The sequence below is a fragment of the Mesoplodon mirus genome (assembly GCF_964341445.2).
Source record: "Mesoplodon mirus genome assembly, chromosome: 4".
Lineage (NCBI taxonomy): Eukaryota > Metazoa > Chordata > Mammalia > Artiodactyla > Ziphiidae > Mesoplodon > Mesoplodon mirus.
Window position 1 is genome coordinate 25,479,364 of NC_138979.1, and position 23,691 is coordinate 25,503,054.

Sequence of the window (23,691 nt, forward strand, 5' to 3'; positions counted from 1 at the left end):
GCACTGTCAGAGGACACAGGTAGCGTGTGCGCACACACTCACGTGTACACACAGAATCACGTATACAAAGATGTGTACACACACACTATGATTACATCCTGACACCTCCAACCCCAATTCTATCCCAGCAACACAGGGTGCATTCCAGTCGTCCCCTCCCCATTTCCATAGTTGTAACTTCTTCCTCCAACAGTGAGGACCCTGGGTTGAGTTTGTCTTACTCACTGATGACTGGTTCCAGTAGAGAATCAGGAAGAAAAGGAGGGATGACAGTGACTTCAGACCTTTGCCCTCAGGTTTAACAGCAGAGGTGGGCTTGGGAGGAAAATCTACGGATGCTACAAGAAGTCACTACTCATTCACTCAGGATCTGGCCCAGCATGCTTTGCCTTGTAAAACAGAGGTCCTCAACTGTGTTCACAGCACATTTCCTGATCAGTGTGTAAAATTCACTGTTGCTCAAGTGAATATACTGGCAATGACAATGTTTGGCAGAAGGGGTGTCGAGCAGGGAGGGGTACTACCTGCTATGAATCTAAGGTGAAGCCAAACCACCACAGAGAAGACTGCATATTTACTGAAGGCTGTAAGAACTCTGAATTATTACATACACCATAAACTTAGGTACTTTTATATGCAATAAACTATCCCACCCACATAGCAGCCAGCCCTGAAGGATGACCAAGTGAGTTACACATTAGCATGGATACCCTTATGCTGTGGCAGTGGCTCTTTATAACTTGCTAACACGGTCGCCATTGCCTCAATGTTTTAAATCCCCTTGAGTGGGAGGGCGCAAATGTTTTATTTCAGAGAGTGCCACAGACACTCAAAGTTGAAAGCTGCTGCCCTAAATGGAGGGGAGTATTTTAAGACTTAGAAGATGTAGAACAATTTGCTGGCAAAAATCCCAAATCTGAAAACAACACAGAAAACAGTGAAGACTGAAAAAAGGTGGCCAAGGAAAGATCAATAGATTCAGAACGTCATTTGAGGGACTTCCCTGGTGGCGCAGTGGATAAGACTCCACGCTCCCAATGCAGGGGGCCTGGGTTCGATCCCTGGTCAGGGAACTAGATCCCACGTGTATGCTGCAACTAAGAGTTTGCATGCTGCAACTAAGGAGACCACGTGCTGCAACTAAGAAGCTGGTGAGCCACAACTAAAGGAGCCCTGGAGCTGCAACTAAGGAGCCCTCCTGACGCACCTAAGACCTGATGCAACCAAATAAATAAATAAATAAATATATTTTTTAAAAGAACATCATTTGAAATTAGAATCAGTGGATTAAGATGAACTTGAGGACTACACAGCGAATAAAAACGTTTGGGAAGGGATTCAGGCGAAAGAGGTACAACTCAAAGACCAGATGGGAGAGAGAGGAAGATGAAGGAAGTAAACCTAAACAGCCAGATTTCTTCTCTTCACTATGAACTTTGTTCATACAAATTAGTAGGAAAAATTTTTTTTAGAAAACTGGTACATTGAAATAACGATTATCTTATGATCTCATTGAAAAGAAAATGAAAATGTTTGAGTCCACTATAGAAGCCCCGTAAGCGAAAAGAGAACGTTGTCACCATCAGGATGGAGTGATAAAGGACGGCAAGCTGTATGTTATAGTTTTAAAGATCTAGTATTAGACGTCAATGGGGCTTTAAAAGAAGAGTCAGGGGTTGGATTAAGAACAAAAAGCGAACAATCCATTTTCCCTCTTGAGACTAGGGAGACCAAAGTAAAGCCTGGAGTGACTGACCCACCGAGCTCAGGTGGGCTCCGGTATGAGGATGCTGACACCTCAGTGACAGAGCCTGAAGCAGGAGGGGAGGGTCTGACAGCTGCCCCAGCAGTGGGCTGGCCTGTCTGCAGGCTGCCGGGCACTTGACCGTGGATGGTTCCAACCACACTCTGAATCTGGAGATGGTTCCTTCTTTTTTTTGGTTTAAGATTTTTTTTTTTTTGATGTGGACCATTTTAAAAGTCTTTACTGAATTTTTTACAATATTGCTTCTGTTTTATGTTTTGGTTTTTTGGCTGCGGGGCACGTGGGATCTTAGCTCCCCGACCAGGGATCGAACCCGCACCCCCTGCATTGGAAGGCGAAGTCTTAACCACTGGACCACCAGGGAAGTCCCTGGAGATGGCTCCTTGTGATTTTGATATCTAAAGAGGCCCACCTGGCCAGCAGGATGTGGCATAAGGGGTCCAGGTGGTGGTGACGCTGAGAGTCAGGTGAGTAAGTGTCCTGGTGATTCTGGCAGTCATTCTCTGACATCCAAACCTAGGCCAGCAGCTGGGGAGTGTGGAAATCCAGGGGATGCCCTCTGGAGGAGAAGATGGACAAGACCGGCAGAGGGGCAGTCCCTATTCCAGAAAGCTAGGGTTCTGGACAGAGGCGGCCCAGTCCACAGGGAGGAGGTGAGAAAGATGGTGAAAGCTGCTATTTGGGGGGCCCGTGGCTAGTCAAAGCTGACCCCAGATCCTGCCCGACCAGAGGAAGGTTCGGATTTCTAGGAAGCAGGCACAGGTTCTGTTGGGGTAAATCAAACAAGACTGGCTTGCGTATTCGAAGGCTGTAGAAGGAACTCAGCACCACCAGGACACACGGGTGAAGACAGAGACATTTTCCAAGGCAGATGAAGATTCATGTTCTGGAATCCAGCATCCTCAGCACGTCATGCAAAACTGTGGAAGACGGTCACATTTTCCAGACTCTGTCCCCCTCCGGGCGTAGCACAGGCTCTAATCTGGATAGGACACCATCTCATCCGGATAGGTGACTGAGCCCACCTCATCCATTTGGGAGCTGGGCTGTTCCCAGTACTCTCAGGTGGCTAAATCAGCAGACTTTCAGACTAGCACTGTCTGATCCTAGCCTGTTCCCAAACTCAGATATGAGAACAAAGGGCTTCGCTAGGTGTCATGCTAACAGCACTAGACCAGCTATGGAGCTGATTGCTGATCTATTCAGCATCTATCTACAGAGAGGTGCCTCGGAAATGAAATGAAGGTCCAGGATGGGGCAAACCCCAGGACACTGGTTTTAGCCATCAAGTTTCATACAAAGAAAATCTTAGGGTCTAAATCTTGCTCAAATCTTTCAACTTCCAACTAATTAGAAGGGGGCAGTTATTAAGAAAACTTTAATTGTTTTAGTTCTGGCTCTTACCTTCTTTTGGTAACATTCTTCTGATAAAACGTATCTTATTTTTCACTCCACGTGCACTTTGTCACATCCACAGTCTGCTGGGAGTGACTTGTGTCTTGTCTCCCAAAAGCCTGTCCAGAATCCTCCCAAATGGCCTCACAAGTCTTCTCGGCTTCAATTTTACCCTAAGCTGCCCTAACTTGCCCAGAGAAAGGAGAAAATTCCTAGTTCTAGGATCTCCTACATTTTTCACATTCATTTAGCAGCCAAAGCACTGAATACCCACTACCCACCCTTGGCATGGTTTAGCCCTCTCTTGCCTTGTGGTCAGCCAAGGTTTCTGACTTCCTGTGGCAGGGTATTTTAAAATCCCCTCCCCCACTTTTTTATTATGAAGTATTTCACATATTTAAAACAGTATATAATATATACACGACTAATATTCTTCCAGTCCTCATCGGTGTAGCCTTTCATCTATGGCCAGTGGTTACCCTGCGGGGTCCTGGTTAATGCCAACAGCTATTCTGATTGTGGGGCTGAGGGAGGGCTTTCCTGAGGAAGCGATGTTGAACTAAGCTAAGAAGGGTGGCAGGAGATGGCCAGCCAGGAGTAGGCGGGGGAGGTGCATGGTGAGAGGCATGGGGGGACCAGAGGCCAGTGTGGCCAGAGGGAAGAGTAGCTGGAGAGGCAGACAGGGCCGGGTCCAGCAGAGCCTTGATTTTAGTTTTTATTCTAAGAGCAGTGGGCAACCGAGAAAGAGTGAAGTCATCAAACTTAAAGTCATCTGAAGATGATGCCGGCTGCCTTGTGGAAATGGATTAAAGGCTTGTAGGGATAGCAATCCAGAGGCTAAGAGATACTGAGGCTGGAGACTGATGGGAGTGGAGGGCAAGAGAGAGGGGTCTCTATTGATGACCCCTGGTATCTAGCTATGCTGAATGGCTGGTACTTGAGGCAAGATTCTGGACAGCTTCTAGACAGTGGGGGCCCTTCCTCAACATCTTCCACATGCTTGGAATCTGAGGTGTATCCCCAGGGGCCCCTACGATAATCCAGACCCCGACTATGAAGTTATTGACTACCACCCAAGTGTTCCCTCGGAGCAAGCTGAAATCTCTTCACCTCTCCCCTCTCATCTGCACTTCTGCAGGCATCACGTGCCCAGCTCCCACATCTGTGAAACATGCAGACATCTGGGTCAAGAGTTACAACCTCAACTCCAGGGAGCGGTATGTTTGTAACTCTGGCTTCAAGCGTAAAGCCGGGACCTCCAGCCTGACCGAGTGCGTGTTTAACAAGACTCTGAACATCGCCCACTGGACCACTCCCAATCTCAAGTGCATCAGTAAGTGCACTGTCCCTCCGCCCCTTTTGCCAAGGCCACGCAGAGAGCAGACTGCAGTGTGGGCAGCAGAATGAGGTGGCCTTGACATCTGGGTTGAGGACTGAGACTAAATAAACCAATGGGCTTCTAAACACACCTCCGGGAGGTGGAAATACATGGGCTTTGGGGTCACACAGTTCTGGGTTCAAGTCCTGGCTCTGCCACTAAACCATCCGTGAGACCTGGGGTGAGGGCCTTAATGTCTTGGATCTCTTTGTTCCTAATCTAGAAAATGGAGCTGATGTCAACATTGTGGCTTGTAGGAGGATTAAGAGAAATCTGGTAAATATTAACTATTTTTACCTCAGTGCTTTAAGATCATAGAAGCAAGAATTTGGCTACAGACAAAGGTGTGTGCTCACAGCATGCTTGTTTCCCAGAGAGCATTTCCGATTCCTCCCTGGGAGACAGCCTGCAAGGAAATCACTCCCCGTTCTCCTCCCCAGAGAGCAGTGTGGAGACCCACAGAGCAGAGACCTCCTTAGCCCAGTTATCATGTCTGGGGTCCCGCCAGAGCTCAAGACTGAGTGTGAGGAAAGATCTCCAGAATCCCTTTTTTTTTAAACATCCACAGCTGGATAACCACGCCAGAAGTCAAACAATCTTGGAGTGGAAGCCAATAGTGCTATTTTCAGGAATACTCAGCCCCGTACTCTAGAAAAGCAAAGGTTAATCTGTGGTCTTCCGAGAGAATGATGATTTAACAAACATTTATCGCACACGTGGTGCATGTCCAGCCGTGATACTTTCTCACGTAGTATTTGTGAAAATTCGCCACTCCTCTCTGGGGAAAGCAGACAAGCGGGGCTGTTCAACAGCAAACTCACAGCTGTGGGACTCCTTGAAAAGCCAGACTCCCTCTGGCGTTTTGAATGTGTACTGAATCTGTAGCGCTGAGATCGCCCTGTACCCCTTCCCCTCCCCCTGCGTGGCCACCATGCAGGCATCAGAGGCCGGGCAAGGAGGGAGCCTTCTGCTTGTTGCAGAGGAATAGCTGGGCTGGGAACATGGCGCCCACGGCATCCTGGGGCCATTGGAGGGATGAGCTGGGTGAGGACAGGTCTGAACAGTAACTTCAGGGAGAACACAGGTGTCTTCCTCGGTCTAGTCCGGGGACCCACTGGAACCATAGTCCAGGGGCAAAAATAAGGGCTTTCCACTGTAGGAAAAGTGACTGTTTCTTCAAAGTTCCAATTCCTCTGGGTGAATGAATCGAGGATGGCGAACTGAACAGGGCGGGGTGCAGGCGGAAGGGGAGAGGAAAGAAGGGGGTGAGGCCTGGAATCGTAGACTTCTAGAACCCAAAGACTGGAGGAACCTTTAGGTCTCATCCCCAAAGCCCCCACCTTTTACCACTAACAGCTGCCTCCATTATTTTCCCCAACCTCTTGTGCCAAAAACAATCCCTTGAGTAATCATTTATTTTCCCACACAAAAGCCAGCGTTATAAAGCTGAGTTGATATCACTGCTATCATCCCAGCCAAAAATAAAACACGTGTGATACTTAACTTACGCAATCTTTTTGAAAGGCTAGAAAAAAATAGTGTGCAGTCTGTTTGCAATAGGAACTGCAGACTGATGCTTGTTTATCTCTTGTGCTTCTGGCCTAGACTAGGGAGCCAGACGTGTCCACTTTAAATTTATATATTTATTTTTTATTTACATCCAGTTCTGAAGCCACACCAGGTTCCACCCTCAGGATCATAAACGCCATGTGGTTATCCTCTCTCTAGGAGACCCCTCCCTGACTCACCAAAGGCCACCCTCTACAGCAGCACCGACAGGGGTGACCCCAGAGCCAGACAGCCCCAACCCTTCTGGGAAAGTAGGAATGTCACAGACTCTCTCCGGACTCTCATCCCCTGATGCCATCCGGTCCACAGAGAACCCTCAGATTCGTGGACCACTGCCAGAGTCCCACTACAAACACCTCTTATTCACGTCAAGAATGAGGATTGACATTAGTTTCATTTTCCCTTTTAAACCAAAGTAGCTTGATAGCCAGGCTTCACAGGTACATAATTAATAACGGTTTAAAATCCACTCTTAATAGGCCAGATCACACTTTGTGATAGAAACGTCGCCTCAAGAACAGGGGAGGGTCTGAGGTTCTGAATGCCTTGCACGTCAGCCTTCCCAGGTCTCATGGGCGCTGGCAGAAAACCTGACCCTCCTGGGTCAGAGATGGAGGACTTTCCTACCCAGTACCACAGGCAGCAGGACCGGCAGCAGGTTTCATCGAGTCCCTCCTCCCCACGTGCCTTAACCAGGCCTAAACAGATGCCCGTACGGGCAGCCTACGTCACTGGAGGGGAAACCTGAGCAGGAACCTGAGTGTTTCACTGCTGGCATGAACATGTCTGCCCTGTGTTCCAGGGGGAGGCACCGTCTCCACCTTCCAAGGCCATCTAAGCATCCTTGAAAAGACGGTGCCAAGAAAGGGCCGTCAGTGCCCTGCTGGCAAGATGTGCAGAACCGGGAGAGAGCCACGCAGAGCCCTCTCCCAATAACCTGTGATTGCTTTAGTCAGACGCTTGCACGAAGCTGCCAGGGTTCTGCATTTCCACCGAGTCTTAGGTAAACTCTACCCCAATTTCCTCAGCACTGTCCTGATGTTAAGAAAATCCGAGCTCTTGGAGGCTGAACATCCTGGGACAACGTGCGCTGTATCCTCTAATACCCTCTCTTGACTCCTGGTTTTCTGTGGCCCATTACCCACTGTGAGGCTTTTCCTGGTCCCCGTCTCCTCCTTTCCCTCCAGGCACAGCCATCCCACTGTGGTTGACGGTGCTGCTCGGGCCGCCTCCCTGGAAAGCCGGTTCTTAACCGTGGATGCTCGTTGAAATCTCCTTGGATCTCTGGGTGGTCTGGGGAGCATCTGGGAATTAGGGTTCTAGAAGCTCTCCTGGGGACCCTTACTTAGGTGCGCAAGGCTGAGAACCACTGCTGAAGGGAGGATGGAGAGGCGGGAGCAAGGTTTCCTCCCAGTTACTTAGCCGATCAGAAACGGAAGGAAGGGGCTGGAGTACCCAGAATCCCTTTGGTCCAAGTCACACCTGGTTCGGGTGGCCTCCCCCAGCCTTGCCTTCATGCCCCAAACACTTGGCAGACGCAGCTGCACAGTGAAACCTCAGACATGAGATTGATCTCCCAGGTGGGCGCCATGGCCACGGGTGCCCACCCATGCTCTGCCCAGGTGGCTGGGAGAGCATGGGAAGCGGCCCGACTCTATGGCCCAACAGCCCGGGATGTGGGGCTCACAGCCACCCTTGCGCACCCTCTGCTCCAGGGCTGGGCTCCTAAGCACCGTACTGTCACAGTGGAAGACCCATTTTTCACAGAAAGAGAACAGCAGAGTTGTGCCACCACACTTTACACTTTGGGGCAGCTGTTGGCCAGTGAGGGATGGGGAGGTAAAGGACCTAAACACAAGGCAGGTGGCCCACCCTCCCCGAGATGGGGGCCAAGCCAGGACACGTCCCTCAGGGCAAATCTCAGGTTTCCCTGATTTCAAATGTTTTGTGCAAACATGTAAAAAGTAAACTAAAATCAGCATCCCAATGTCTTTTGGCCCGTACAGTTCCACTGTTTATCTGAGCTGGGTCTCCTAGTAAACACTTCTCTAGTGCCTGGTTCTACTCAGATCTTTGGGATGGTTAGTTTATGTGCCCCATGATAAATAACCATAAATCCTCTAGCATCCTCAAAAGCCCCTTGGCCATTCCAGATGGATGAAGATGTTACCCACTCAAGGGGTTTTCCCCCAGAGCTGTGGAGGAGTTTGCTGGGGGCGGGCTGGCCGGGGCAGGCTCACGAGAGCCGGTGTTAGTACACTCTCTTCCAAAGCCGAGAAAAGACACCGTTCTCAATATTTTCATTGTCCATGTCTTGCACTTCCCTGCAGAGCCAGCTTTTACTTCCAAGTCAGACACCACAGTGGCCACAAGGCTGGCTACTGGACCAGGCTCCAGGCTGATGCCATCCAAAGCTCCTTCTGCAGGGACCACAGGGGTAGTCAATAATGAGCCCTCCCAAGTGCCAGCTCAGACAACAGCCAAGGCTCCAGAACACACCACCTCGGCCTCGCAGGACCCGCCCGGTTAGTGCTGGCTTTGCACGCTGGAGGAGAGGGCAGCTCCCACAGGCTGCTTCTGGGTCGCAGATCCTGAGCGAGCCGATCGCATCACACCATCCAAACCAAAGTCAGGATGACTGAGCAACCCTCTGCCTCCTGCTCTCTGCCACAGCCTTGGTTCTCTGCGCTCCACCCTGGCTCAGCTCAGCAGGGAGAGAAAGACTGTCTTCTACATGTGACAAGCCTCCCCATATTAATTCACATGGCAGAGCCTTTGCCAAGAATCAGAATAAGATCTTCCTCCTCCCGACATGGGAGGCCAGAGGAAGCTTTCCTTGATCTGGAATCACAATGTGTGGGATGGGGGAGCGCTCGGTAATCAGCATCTTCTCTAAGAGCATATCTGATTCTTAAGCATGGCCCAGCATCAATCAAATCAATGACCCTGGTTCTGTGCTAAAGTGAGGCTGGTTTTGCTAGCCGTGACTCTCTCAAGGCTTTAAGATGGGATCCAAATTGTCCAGGATTTCTCTTGCTTAGTGAGAAATTAGTGCCTTTAGGACCATGGCAATAACTGAGCTGCAATCTCTTCTCTGCAGGTGCATATCAGTACAATCCCAGAGCTGTGACCAGTAAGTATTTTCCTTTGTCCTGGTGGTGTTTATGCTCAGTGCCAGGGTGCTGGGTGGACCTGGCTTATGCCTGCTGTCCCAGCATGGTCACCAACAGCTGCCTCTTTCACTCTCAGAAGTGCCTCTGTTTAGGTAAGTTACATGATCCTCCTGTTTATGGAATTCTAGCTTGGCTATTTATCTTTTTTTTTTTTTTTTTTTTTTTTTGCGGTCTCACTGCTGTGGCCTTTCCCGTTGCGGAGCACAGGCTCCGGACACACAGGCCCAGCGGCCATGGCCCACGGGTCCAGCCACCCCACGGCATGTGGTCTCCTCCCGGACCGGGGCACGAACCCGTGTCCCCTGCATCGGCAGGCGGACTCTCAACCACTGCACCACCAGGGGAGCCCTCGACTATTTATCTTAATGTTGGTAGTTTCTCACTGTCAGGCTACTGGCGTAGGAGACAGAGTTGGTGCATCACATTACGCTGCCATATTCATTTAGTGCACCAGGAGTAAAGGGTTTATCTTTCAGACTGTATTATACCTCTCATCTTTCATAGCTGAAATACATTTGCTGCAGTTTATATGCTCAGCCTTTAACAGGAGCTACCCCTATATTATGTCATTCATCTATTCAAACAATATAAATTGAGTTCCTATCCTGTGCCAGATATGGTCCTAAGCTGCAACGAAATGCAGATTTCTCATTAAAAAGCAAATGGTACTTTACATGTCCTTCAGCTTATGGAAGGTTAACGGTTTAATTTGATCAATTAAGTATTTATTGATTACCCACTCTGAACCCAGCAGAGTGCTCAGTACCGGAAGAAACAGAAAAGAAACCACTGCCCAGGAATAAGGAATTGACATTCTCACTTCAAAACTACCTTCAGGGCCTCCCTGGTGGCGCAGTGGTTGAGAGTCCGCCTGCCGATGCAGGGGATACGGGTTCGTGCCCCGGTCTGGGAGGATCCCATATGCCGCGGAGCGGCTGGGCCCGTGAGCCATGGCCGCTGGGCCTGCGCATCCGGAGCCTGTGCTCCGCAACGGGAGAGGCCACAACAGTGAGAGGCCCGCATACCGCAAAAAGAAAAAAAAAAAAAAAAAAAAAAAACTACCTTCAGCAGATGCAGGCACAAGGCACATCAAATACACTACCCCGCGGCTGAACTAGTTTGCAGGGACCGCCGAGAAATGACGATTCCCTGCATGTTCACAGAGGACACATTTAAAATTGAAGTAGTTGACTTACAACATCACATTAGCTTCAGGTGTACAGCATAGTGATTCAGTAATTTTGCAGATTATACTCTATTTACGTTATTATAAGATAATGGTTATAATTCCCTGTGCTGTGCAGTATATCCTTATTGTTTATCTATCTTACGTATAATGTTTTGTATCTGTTAATCCCTTACCCCTAATTTGCCCCTCCCTCTTCCCTCTCTCTTTTGGTAACCACAAGTTTGTTTTCTCTGTGAGGCTGTTCCTGTTTTACAAATACATTCATTTGTATTATTTTTTTAGATTCCACATATGTGATATCATACAGTATTTTCTCTTTCTCTGTCTGACTTATTTCACTAAGCATAATATTCTCTAGGCCCATCCACACTGCTGCAAATGGTAGAATTTCATTTTGTTTTTTATGGCTGAGCAATATTCCATTGTATATATATGTACCACCTCTTTATCCATTCATTTGTGGATGGACACTTGGGTTGCTTCCATGCCTTGGCTTGGAAAATAGTGCTGCTATGAATTTTGGGCTGCACGTATATTTTCAAATTAGTATTTTCATTTTTTCCAGACATATAGGCAGGAGTGGGATTGCTGGATCATATGGTAGTTCTGTTTTTAGTTTTTTGAGGAACCGCCAGACTGTTTTCCATAGTGGCTGCACCAATTTACGTTCCCACCAATAGTGTAGGAGGGTTCCCTTTTCCCTGCACCCTCTCCAGCACTTGCTATTTGTAGACTTGTTGATGACGGCGTGAGGTGATACCTCATTGTGGGTACAGAGGACCCTTTCATCACCCACACTGAACAGTGGCCACTGGCCACCTCGGCTGCCTTCCCCACTGTAGACCCAACATCACTGTAGGTTGAAGTCAAGGTGGGGGCTCCTGGCCCTTCTGGGCTCCTGTGCAATCATCCACCTTTTCTCCCCTCTTTCCTCTGTCTTGCCAAATCTCTTTTCCTTTTTCTCCAATCCATGCGCCCCCTAGGAAACACAAAAGGGTGGAGAACGTGGCAGTTGATATATTAATCCATTGTTTTGGTGATTCTGGTTTCTTTACTAAATTTGCCTGGAAATAACTGAGGAAGAGGCCAAAGGTCTGAGTTCAAATGGCTGAATTCAAATTGCTGTGTTATATCATTGGCTCAGGGGCGCTCTTCTCACTTGAGTTTGAGTCTGCAGTTTTTATTCTCAATAAGAAGAAACAGAAAGCAGCATTGTGAAAGTGGAACTATAGTTAACATCAGCTTGCCTTTTCCAATAAATCTCTCCATGAACAGTAAATGCATGCCAACCTGGTTAGTCAACATGAAGGAATAGTTTAACAGAGTCACATAAAAAAAATTTGTCTTTTAGTCATAATGATGATTAATGTTAAGTCTAAAAACTCAAAACAACTTCCACTAATTTCCCATGTTTTCCATTACTTTTTTTGGAACAACTTTTCTATGCTTATTTTTATTTACTTAGGTGCAACTAGTTATGTTTCTGTAACTTTAGTGTCTCTTTTGATTACAATATCATTGCAAAAATATCAGAAAAAAACTTTTTAAAAAAGAAAATAAGGTTATCTACAATCCTAAAGTGTTACCTAATACTTTGGTATATAGTTTTCAAGACTTTTCTGTGCGTATGGATACACACATGGCTTACTGGAAATTTTTTTTTGTTTTTATGTCAACCAGCTTTTTTTTTCTTTTTTTTTTTTTTTTTGCGGTATGCGGGCCTCTCACTGTTGTGGCCTCTCCCGTTGCGGAGCACAGGCTCCGGATGCGCAGGCTCAGCGGCCATGGCTCACGGGCCCAGCCGCTCCGCAGCATATGGGATCCTCCCGGACCGGGGCACGAACCCGTATCCCCTGCATCGGCAGGCGGACTCTCAACCACTGCGCCACCAGGGAGGCCCCAACCAGCTTTTTTTACTTAAGGCATTGTAGACATCTTTCCACATTAACAAATGTAGATTTCATAGTTTTAAAAAGCTGAATAATATTCCATTGTGTGGGTATGCCACATTTTATTTAACTAATTTTCTACTGATAAGAGATTTAGATTAACATTTTTAAAATTATTTTAAACAATACTTTAGTGAATACTGTATACGTAATTCCTATTTCCTTAGAATAAATTTCTAGTAGTGGACTTAGAGAGTCAAAGGAAACGGTCTTCTCCAAAGCTTCTGTTACACGTGCTAAGTGCCCTTGAGAAAAACTTCACCCATTTCCTCTTCTACCCTGCAGAGAATCTGGGTATTTTCCCTCATCCTTATATTTAGCTGTTTTTCAGGAAAGTTCTATTTTTAAGGCCATGTCATGGGTGATTCATCCTTGTACACACGGCTGTGTGCTGTCCGTATAGGTGCAGGTCTGAAAAACTCAACAGTTCAGGAGATGAATGTGCCTCCTGGTCCACAGTGAGATTCCTGGGTCCCCAGACGTTCGGGGCTGTCATCTTACACACAGGGCACATAGGCGATTTTTTTGCAGGGAGATTTCACAATAGTAAGGCAAACTGGCCAAATCTGCTTGGCGCTTATGATTGATACAAATGTTTTAAAGATAGTTCTGTTCAGCTTGCCCTCAGGCTCAGTCCTCTCGCTTCCACGTGAAGATCCCACCCTCCCTAACAATCTCAAGCCATCGTGCCTGGGGCCTTCCACCCTCAAGTCCCCCTCCCAATGCTGGTCCTTTCACCCCCGAGGAAACATGTGTTCCCCTTTTCCTAAGCTGTTACCTTATTCTCTTCTAATCTGTAACACCTGCCTCATGACACCCTTCTTAACACCACCGTAAATAGATGCAAATAAAAAAACATAGTAAAGATGAAATTGGAAGAAAAATGGCACTGCCTGCTATTGTTTCTAAATCAGGATTCTGTGAAGGTGGAGAAAAGGGGGACGTTGTGGTGGGGACAACCGAGGAGGATCACTGCCCTATTTCCCCACCTTCGGGTTTAGCAGCAGCTTCCTCTCCTCCTGGGGTGCTGGTGCCCTCGCCCTGATGCTCACGCCCAGCTTCTGATCGTTGAGGCCCTTACTTTCTCCTCCGGCCTCACTCCCGTCCCTGCCCGGTCACCCATGCCACGTTGATCGGGAAGGACGAGGATGCAGATAATGCGAATGGGGACGGTTTGAACTGGCAGTGTTGGTGGGAAAGGAGTGTCCTTTGTGCCCAGACGTAGAATAGGCTGAACAGCTGGACCTCAGGGAACTGTTAGTAATGGTAAGCTGGCTAGGAAGGCATCTGGATCTCGCTGCAGGAATGTAAACTGTAAAGAATTTTCAGTCTCAGAAACAAATCTGCTGCCGGGCCTTTGAGCTCAATGCCAACTCAATTCTGCTCTCTTTCCAGCAGCCATCTCCACATCAGTGGCCGTGCTCTGTGGAGTGTGCGTGGCATGTCTTCTGGTACTTTACGTACGTTACATACAGTCAAGGTGAGTAGACAGAAGACTCGCACCGCACAAGATGCTGCCTCCCCCCAAAAAAGGGCTGCATCTGGATGACCCCGGGCCTGCCCTGTCCAAGGAAGACCCCCTTTCCTGGCTGTAGACGCAGGCACTTCCATGCATCCTGTGTTCGCCAAAAGGAGTGTCGGGGCTGAGCGGTCACTGAGTCGGGTCTGTGCCCTTCACTTTCCAAAGCAGCCCGCAGGCCACTAGTCAGAACCGGGCAACCAGAAGCCAACAGATGACAACGGGGCCAATTCACCAAAAGCCAATTCAGAAGGAAAGAAGGTTCCAAATAACCAATCTGACGGATCTGCAATTCTGATGATATAGTCACGAATGTATTCTTCTTGAATGTACTCGTTAAATACAGATATGCTTCCCCATAAATAGGCTCATTCATGTTGGCCTTGGAATTTCTAATACTTGAAATTCTATATTTCAGCAGTAGTGGCAAGACTGTTTCTGCCACTTGCTGAAATTTCAGTTTTTATTATTTTTCTAATCTTTACGCATTTTCACTATTCCTTCGTAAAAGCCTCAAGTGGCATATTAGCCTTGACTTTGTACTTCCATCAGTTAGTAGCCAGTATTTTAGAATTCCATAGTGATATGGCTGTTCCAGACATATCAGGTGTGTTGAAACTGAACTTTTAGTCACTAGTTAATAAAATATTTTTTTCTAAATATTATATCAATACAAAGATTATATCACCCTTCGAGCCTAACTTTGACAAAATGAACATTCCATGAAATGCTACTGTAAAGCCAAAATGAAAAACAGCCATCAAAAAATTCACACAAATCTTCAAAAGCTGTTAATACCATCCCAAGCAAAAGAAATGCCACAAACCTCATAGTTTAGAAATCAACAAAATAAGGTTGATATTTTACCTAAAAATTCATCAAAAAATCCCCCCAAATGCTAAAATATTAGCAAAACAGAAATGACTTTTAAAAGGATTTTAAGAATACCATTACAACTAAATAATTTCCACGTAAAATGCTGTATTTGGAATTACATTCTTAGGAGATTATAATGAATATATATATTTTTAATTTCCTTCCATTACTTTATTTATTTTAGTCTTCGGGTGCACCCCACAGCATGTGGGATCTTAGCTCCCCGACCAGGGATCAAACCCATGCCTCCTGCATTGGAAGGCAGAGTCTTAACCACTGGACCACTGGGGAAGTCCCAATAATGAATATATTCATTGACTATATTAGAAAAGAATATATACACAATCCTTTTTAAGAATACATTAAAATATATTTTTAAAAAGGATTTGTAAATTTGATATATATGGCCAATAAATATGCTCATAAAAGGAAAACATCAATATTCACTGATTATTTTATGGAAAATCATAAATATATCTATAAGAAGAATTGGTAAACCTGATAAGTGTGACTACTTGGGCATTTGGTGAGTCAATTCTTGCCATAAACTGATAATTTGCAAATAGGTTATTAGGTAGATTTGTCATTCAACAAGTTGGCTTTTAGAAAATTGTTTTTGGTAAATTGGCCTAGAGTCCTAATTTACAGTTTAGCCTTCACTCCAAGGAGCTCAAAGTGCTTACTCTAAAATGTCCTAAAAGTTGCTTATCCTCAGGAGGTAGACTGTATAATCCACAGACCCACATACTCAGGGCCTAAAACACATGTCCAGCGAGACAGGGAACTGTGGAATTAAGATGCTCTGCATCCCCTACTCTTGGCTTCTTAAGGACTGATTAATATTTGTTTTTTTTCTGTTTTTTTTTAAATTAACTAATCTATTTCTTTATATTTGGCTGCGTTGGGTCTTCATTACTGTGCGCGGGCTTTCTCTAGTTGAGGTGAGCAGGGGCTACTCTTTGTTGCAGTGCACGGGGTTCTCACTACGGTGGCTTCTCTTGTTGCGAAGCACGGGCTCTAGGCATGCGGGTTTCAGCAGTTGTGGTGCGCGGGCTTCAGTAATTGTGACTCATGGGCTCTAGAGTGCAGGCTCAGTAGTGTGGTGCACAGGCCTAGTTGCTCCGCGGCATGTGGGAGCTTCCTGGACCAGTGCTCGAACCCGTGTCCCCTGCATTGGCAGGCAGATTCTTAACCACTGCGCCACCAGGCAAGTCCAATATTTGTTTATTTATTTAACACTTACTAAGCAAATGTCAGGAGCTGTTTTAAAAGCTTTGTAACCATTACACCATTTTTATTAAGATTGTCACACCTGGCTTAGCCAGGCTCCTGGTGACTCACTCCTTCCACGGTGCCTGGCATTTGAACCACCACCTTTAGCAGAGGGAGAATTGGCAAGGTGCGGGAGGCCACTCCAACAGCATTGGTAAACCTTGGTGGACAAAGGGCTTAAAATACCAAAATAAGATTTAAATACCACCTGTGAGTGGAGGCAATCTAGGTGTTCTCCATCAGAGTGCCCAAATGAACTACCTTTTGACCTAATCTCTCCTCTTTTCAAAACCTGTGAATTACCTGCTTTACAGGCAAGCTTACCAGATACCCAGTGTTGAAATGGAAAGCATGGAGGTCGTGCCAATGACTGGGGGAACCGACGCCAGAGGGGAGGGCACAGAAAATGAACCACACGACCTAGGAGGCTCCAGGGGACGCCGAGGACAGCAAAGGCCACAGTGAAGGCCCAGCTCTGCTCCAGCCAAAGAGGACCTAGAGAAGCCCTGGGGCGGTGGCCTCGGGGAAAAGCCCGCCAGGGTGAGAAAACATCCTGGTACCATTTTGCCGACTGCCCAGCTCAGGTACCGCCCGTATGAGTGGGTTCTCCGGGTTCAGGACGGACACTCGCTCCCTGCCCTGGGGCACAAGGCCCAGTCCCCAATGTCCCAGCGGTCGACACTTTCCCAGGAGAGAGTGAAGGCCTCAGGTCTTCCTATCAGAGCTTTTATTTCATCATGACATTTATTCAGGACAGCTTATCCACTCGACTCACCCGGACCTGCAGTTTACAAAGAAAAGAAATACGCTCGAGGCTCCAAGTGAATTTCGAGGCTCCTCCTGGCTTGGGAGATGTTTACAAGGATGACACCAGCATTTCAGCTCCTAAAACCTCTCTCTCAGCTACGTGCTCTGTACACACTGAAAGGGAGCAGAGAGGTTGTGCCCAATGGATGCTCTTGATTTAAAGGTTCAGAAGGAAAACTGAACTTGGTGACATTTTCTATAGATGTGCATTTATATTTATATCCTTGTCTTTTATAGCTACATATTATAAGATGTGTATTTTGAAATTGTGTCTTGTATAAACAAAATAAAATGCCTATTTTCAATACAAAAAAAAAATGCACTGAAAGAATCACGAGAAATGTACCACAAATAAAAAAAGGAGATCAGGAATGCAGAGTCCCAAATGGTTGAGTTCAGCTTTTCTTTCTCAAAGGAGAAAAAAAAGTCTTGTCTGAATCCGAGTCAGATCACAGTTTTGGAGAATTTTTAATAGCATTTCCATGTCAGAAGCAACGGGTAGCAGGTTGTGGCCCAGGCATGCCTGGTGCACACACTGTCTCTTTCCCTACAGGTTTCTTTTCTTTCATGCTTTGATGCTTATAATTTTTGTTTATAAAATCATGGGCCTGGTCCTACCTCCTCATTTTACAGATGGGAAAACTGAGGCCTAAAGAAGTGACTTGCCCAAGGCCACATGGCTCAATTAATGCCAGAGTCTGAACAAAGTCAGGATGGGGGCAGGTGCAGGGGTAGGACTATAAACCAGGTGTCAGCTGCCCCATCACACAGCACAAGCATACGGGAGGTGGGGCATAGGCACAGCAACAAATTCACAAGCTGCCGCGGCTCTCAAAGTACCATTTCGTATAAACTTCTTCATGTCATGAATTTAGATGGCTTCATCAAAAGTAAAGGAAGGGGGACTTCCCTGGTAGCGCAGTGGTTTAGAATCTGCCTCCCAATGCAGGGGACACGGGTTCGAGCCCTGGTCCGGGAAGATCCCACACACCGCAGTGCAACTAAGCCTGTGAGCCACAACTATTGAGCCTGCGCTCTAGAGCTCGTGAGCCACAACTACTGAAGCCTGTGCGCCTAGAGCCCGTGCTCCGCAACGAGAAGCCACCTCAATGAGAAGCCTGTGCACCGCAATGAAGAGTAGCCCCCGCTCGCCACAACTAGAGAAAGCCCGCGCACAGCAACGAAGACCCAACGCAGCCATAAATAAATAAATAAATAAATAAATATTTTTTTTTAAGTGAAGGAAGGAAGGGGAGGAATTTTAAATGGCTGCTTTGGGGATTTCAGAGCCACACCATTCTCACTATCTGCAAATATCTGTTTCAACAAGTAGGAAAACTCATTGCTAACACATGAGCTGGGCCATTCTATTCACTATTGGCCTTAAGTACTTGATTATCCTGAACCTGCCTGATTACCTAAACTTTCTGCTTCTCTCTTCAACTGCTTGCCCCTAAGTTTCTAGAGTTTACCATTAACTGGATCCAGTTTGTTCTTACAAGAATCTTTAAGTGTATGACCCTTGTTATTTTTAAAACTAATTTGACAGGAAAAGAAAAAGGGCAGATGTTCAGTGGAGCCAGGAATCTGAAAGGTTTCTATGGGATGGAAGAGGGCTGAGTCACAGGGGTACTTCAAGGATTTATGGTTCAAAATCACCATCATCTTTGGAAGAATGACATGATGACCTCGGAGGGGCAGTGGGGTGCTGTTTTGAAGATGCAGAATCACCTGGTTCAGGTCCAGCACAGAAGTCTGTGATCTACCAGGCACCAACCAAGTTCAAGCTGGGTAAATCATACGACAAAAATTAGATCTAGACATAGAAGCAGGGCTGGGTGGAGCTGAGTCTAAAAGGACCAAGGGGGGTTGGGTGAGGACAGATCAATCAATCAATCAATCGGGACCTTTTTTCCTTTCTTCCTTTTTTTTTTAAGTCTAAAGGGGTAAAATGAATTCTCTTTATCAGGTGGTATAGTCTTCTAGGGAAATGTTTAAGTAACCTCTACAATGCCAGAACATATCATGGCCTCAGAATTTATCCATCAAGCAGTGATGAACATCTTGAAAAGTAAGAACTGTGCTTTCATCTTTGAATTCTCAGAGACTGATGCAGTGCCCTGAAGGTCATTAACAGGTGCTAGATCAATACATTAAAAGATTCCTAATCACAGTAAGGCCAAATTTTCTGAGACAGGGTAGCAGTTTCTCAGGCAAAGCTACAAAGGAAGTGATCTGGGGGGCACTCAGCCACTTGTCTTTTTGCACCCATCTCCCTAGCCTTCTTTGACAGCTCCAAGCACTGCTTCAAGTTCTACATCTGGCCCCCATTTTTACACACAAATAGTGACTGATGCCCAGAGGGCTTGGCCTGGGAGGACACAAGGTGACCTGGAAGTGAGGAATAGACATGGAAACCATAACAACGTACGCTGGAAGGGCAGATAAACGGTATGCGGGGGTCTCGGGTGCACCTCTTATGTGGCATCAGGACCCCCTTCCTACTCCCTCCCACCTGCCCCCACCTGTAGGCTGCCTGCGAGAGTTCTCCAAAAAACTACCACTTCCCCTCTCCTACCCGGAAGCCCCAATCCAGCCAACCTGGGAGGGTCCTGCAGACAGACCTGGTGTGAGGCTACCTCCTCCAGTTACCTGTCACCGCATCACAGGCCACCCCAACAGCAGCTCCGCACCACCACTGTTACTGTCTCTGGGGGCTGACTGGGCTCAGGCAGTTCTGCTCTGTGTCATCAACTCGGCTGCATTCAGTTAGTGGCTGGGCTGAGCTGGAAGGTCTAAGAAGGCCTCACTCACTGCCTGGGTCCCCAGTGCTCCCCTGCGTAAACTCTCCACGTGGCTAGCCTGGGCTTCCTCACAGCATGGCAGCCTCGGGACAGCCAGACTGCTTACAGGTGGCTGAAAGAAGAAACCGCCAGGCCCCTCAAAGGTAGGAGCTGGCACATTTGATGGGCACATCTGTTGCATTTGATTGGTCAAAGCAAGCCGCCAGGCCACCCAGCCCCAAGGGGAGGGGGGATGACAAAACAGGAGGAAAGGAATCAAGGGAAACCATCTTTGGAGATTATACCAGAGTACTTCCCAGGGGCACCAGAGAAGTGGCTTTTATCTTTCGATCCTTGGCACTCCATAAATCCAGGAAATGTTGGACAAATGAGTGAAGAGAATGATCGGGGGTCAGTATCTGCCGGGCACTGAGAAAAGTCGATCTTTTTATTTTTATTTTAGTGGACAAGGTACATAGGACCCAAAGGGATTTGCAAGTTCTACAGCTGTTAGGTCTTTAGCCCAGATGATGTCGCCAGCTGGCTACAAACCTACATAATTCACATTTTTCCCTCCTCTCTCATTTCCTGTGCTCCACCACATTTGTCACAAAGAAAACTGATTGCCTATCAACTTTTTTTATCTTAACTTAATTTTCCTTGATCAATAAATAAGACTTTGACTTTCATCTTTTTAAAGACATTCTTTCCTAGACATTAGGAAGTAGGAGAACAGGGACCAAAAAGGTACATTTAAGGGTTTCTCCGTGTTTCTAATTGCCCAATCCACTTTCTTCAATTCTGGCCTCAGAATTTTTTTTTTTTTTTAATTTTTTTTTTAAACCCACATTTGTTTATTTATTTATTTTTGGCTATGTTGGTTCTTCACTTCTGTGCGAGGGCTTTCTCCAGTTGTGGCAAGCGGGGGGTCACTCTTCATCGCGGTGCGCGGGCCTCTCAATATCGAGGCCTCTTTTTTGTTGCTGGAGCACAGGCTCCAGATGCGCAGGCTCAGTAGCTGTGGCTCACAGGCCCAGTTGTTCCGCGGCATGTGGGATCTTCCCAGACCAGGGCTCGAACCCATGTCCCCTGCATTAGCAGGCAGATTCTCAACCACTGCGCCACCAGGGAAGCCCCTGGCCTCAGAATTTTGAGAACGTAGCTGAGAATCTTGAGTTTGCTTGTTTTCCCATAAGACTGTGCTCCTTCGAGGCAAGAGCAGCCTGATTCAGATCAGAGCATCCCCAACACCTCACACTGTGGGAACCTATGAGGAATTCAACGTGTGACTATTTTCACAGAATTTATAAATATATGGCGCTACACTTATGAGGGAATTGTGTGTTCTCCCCTAAGGGCCTGTCTAAAAATCCACCCATTCTACTTTCGTGGTCTTGAGCTATCTGGGATGTAATACTCCCTCTTCTCCAATTTGGGGACCCACCACTGTGTGGGACACCCTCCCTCCCACAATGCAGAAAGGCCAATATCCCCTCCACCAACTCCCACCAGGTGTGGGCAGCAGAGCCAAATGAGGCCCATCAGATGCCTTCACCTGTTGAGAAGCGTTGACTCTGGGATGAAGGAACACAACAGAACTGATGGAGCAGCGCCCAGCAAGGCTTCAGGGGCATCCAACGTTGTCAGGCCGCCTGTTTCCTAGCTCTCCAGACTGCTGTGGTTCCTACCTGTTTCCCAAGCCTAATCCTCCAACTTCCTGTGATTCTACGAGCCCCCAACACTCTTCCAATACATCTTCTCTTTCCTTGTTACAGATTCAGTTTTCATTACTTGTCACTGAGAAGGTCCCACCAGTATGGAATTTGGTACTAGTAACAGGTATTGCAAATTACAGAGAAGTAGGGAAAGAAGGAATAGCTTCGAATGGTTATCTGCCTTAGAGAGGGCAGAAAACAGCGTAAGCTCGACTAGCAGCCTGAGATGGGACTCCAGCAGCCCAGGGCAGGCAGTGAACTAGTTCCCCAGGAGTGGCCTGGAACGGCAGGCCCACTGAAGGCCCAGCTCTGGGAGGCTGCAACACAGCTGGCCTAAAATATTGTGGGTGGAAAAATCCAAGGCCATAGCCGGGTGGCTACTATTCATGGCATTGAATAATTTAGATAAGAGAACACGAGTTCAAATCCCTAAAATCTCTATTCAAGTTTCAAGCCACAGTCTAAAACCTAGAGATTCTGTAACCACTGAATTGCATGCCTTCGAGATGCAAGGCCAAGAAGAAACCCAGCTTAAGAGCTCAAGTCCTCACAGTGTTGAATCATGTTAGCTGAATTTACAGCCACGGCAGGTTTAAGAGACCTGAGGGCTGGAAGACAGAGCACTGATTGGATGAGGACGAGGCCCCAGGATTGGAATTAAGAAATGGGGTGGGGGGTGGAGGGGAGATAAATTGGGAGATGGGGATTGACATATACACACTACTATATATAAAATAGATAACTAATAAGGACCTACTGAATAGCACAGGGAACTCTACTCAATACTCTATAATGACCTATATGGGAAAAGAACCTAAAAATGAGTGGATATATGTATATGTATAAAGATTTACTATGCTGTACACCTGAAACTAAAACAACATTGTAGATCGACTATACCCCAATTAAAAAAAAAAGATATAGGGGAAATTTGGAGGCTCACAAGCCTCCCAACTCTACCCCCGGGGACCCTCCCTCATCCTCAGCAGCAGCCCATTTTATCTGGTAACGCTGCTCCTTGCTTGCTTCAAGGCAGCATCGCTACTTCCTTGGTTGAGGAGCCACCTTGCAAGAGGAAGCCTGTGGCCCTGTTCTACCCCCGGTGGGCACAGGAAGAGAGCTTCACTGATTATGCCAGCCAGACCCTCAGGATCACATAGCAGCCTGTTCGACTAAATCACAGCCCTCACAAGGGCCATCCAGGCCTTGCTCCAGGCTGCCTCCTCCACCTTTCCCCCCACCGCTTCCCTGTGTCCCCACAGGCCAAGCACGACGTCCACGGTCAACCCATCTGCCAGTCCTTGGCCATCCTCTCTACATCCAATCTACTTTTCAAGAGCCAGCTCGATATCTACCTGCTCCAGGGAGCCTTCATTAGCTACTCAAATGTGTGAAATTGTCCGCCTCTGAGCCCCTGTAACCTTTATTACGTGTCCTATAAATGCGGAGTTTGCTGAATAGTACCTCAAACAGTGGCAGGAGCACAGGACTCGGACCACCTGGGTGCCAAGCTCTCACTCTACCCTTCGCTGGCCCTGTCACCTTGGGAGAGTCACTTAAGCTATAAGGACCGACATTCCATCTTTAAAGTGGGGATAACAACACCTGCATTGTCCTTTTCACAAAGGTGAGGATCGATGCGGTGTTTGAAAGTGCTTTCTAAACTGCTTCTCTCTCTCTCTCTCTAGACACTAGAGACGCTAAGTGAAGACCAGGATCTTACAGCCTGATCAAAAAAAGGGGAGACATAGCAAAACAAAGCGAAGCAAAAACTTCACACCACACATTAGCAGATATAAATGCCACATGGGGCGTGAACACAGTAACATTATCACGTTAAGCTCAGGAGGGGAAGAAATCACTAAAAGGCCTGGATATGTGAGGAGTATTTTAGATGTAATGGGACTTGAGTTGAAGTGTGGTTGTGATTTAAATAAATAGAAATAGGCAGGGAGGGTTCTAAATAGGGGGAATGATACAGGCAAAGACAGAGGGAAGCAAGTGACAAGTTCAGAAGAAAAGGAGGCAGTTGGAATGACAGACCACTTGTGGGGCTCACGTGACAGACGAGGCGGAAGGCAGACTGTGGAGCTCCGTGCTTCTCTTACAACCCCAGGGGTGGCCTGTGACATGAGGTCGTTCTGGGAGGACTGCTTGATGACTATTATAAACAAACAGAAATGAAAGCAGCCTTAAAGAGCGATGGTCTTGCAGGGACTGAGTGCAATCAGCAGAATCTTAGGGTCTTGTAAGTCCCAGCTGCTACCCAAGGGCCCCCTTCTGATGGACACCATCACCATG

The 23,691-nt window shown here is 47.1% G+C and overlaps 1 protein-coding gene across 3 annotated transcripts in view; it reads left to right on the forward strand.

Annotated features, from left to right (window-relative positions):
• The window catches only part of IL15RA (interleukin 15 receptor subunit alpha), a 47,885-nt gene that overhangs the window by 21,485 nt on the left and 2,709 nt on the right, over positions 1 to 23,691 (forward strand). Inside the window, exons 2-6 of one of the 3 annotated variants that reach the window (XM_082618052.1) lie at positions 4,299 to 4,493; positions 8,438 to 8,632; positions 9,208 to 9,240; positions 13,814 to 13,898; positions 16,400 to 17,364. In XM_082618052.1, the coding sequence (XP_082474178.1) occupies positions 4,299 to 4,493; positions 8,438 to 8,632; positions 9,208 to 9,240; positions 13,814 to 13,898; positions 16,400 to 16,550 (659 nt within the window). In that variant the 3' untranslated portion in view covers positions 16,551 to 17,364. Of the gene's footprint in view, positions 1 to 4,298; positions 4,494 to 8,437; positions 8,633 to 9,207; positions 9,955 to 13,813; positions 13,899 to 16,399; positions 17,365 to 23,691 lie in introns of those variants that run through there. The other 2 variants (XM_082618051.1, XM_082618050.1) reach the window with 2 other exon arrangements.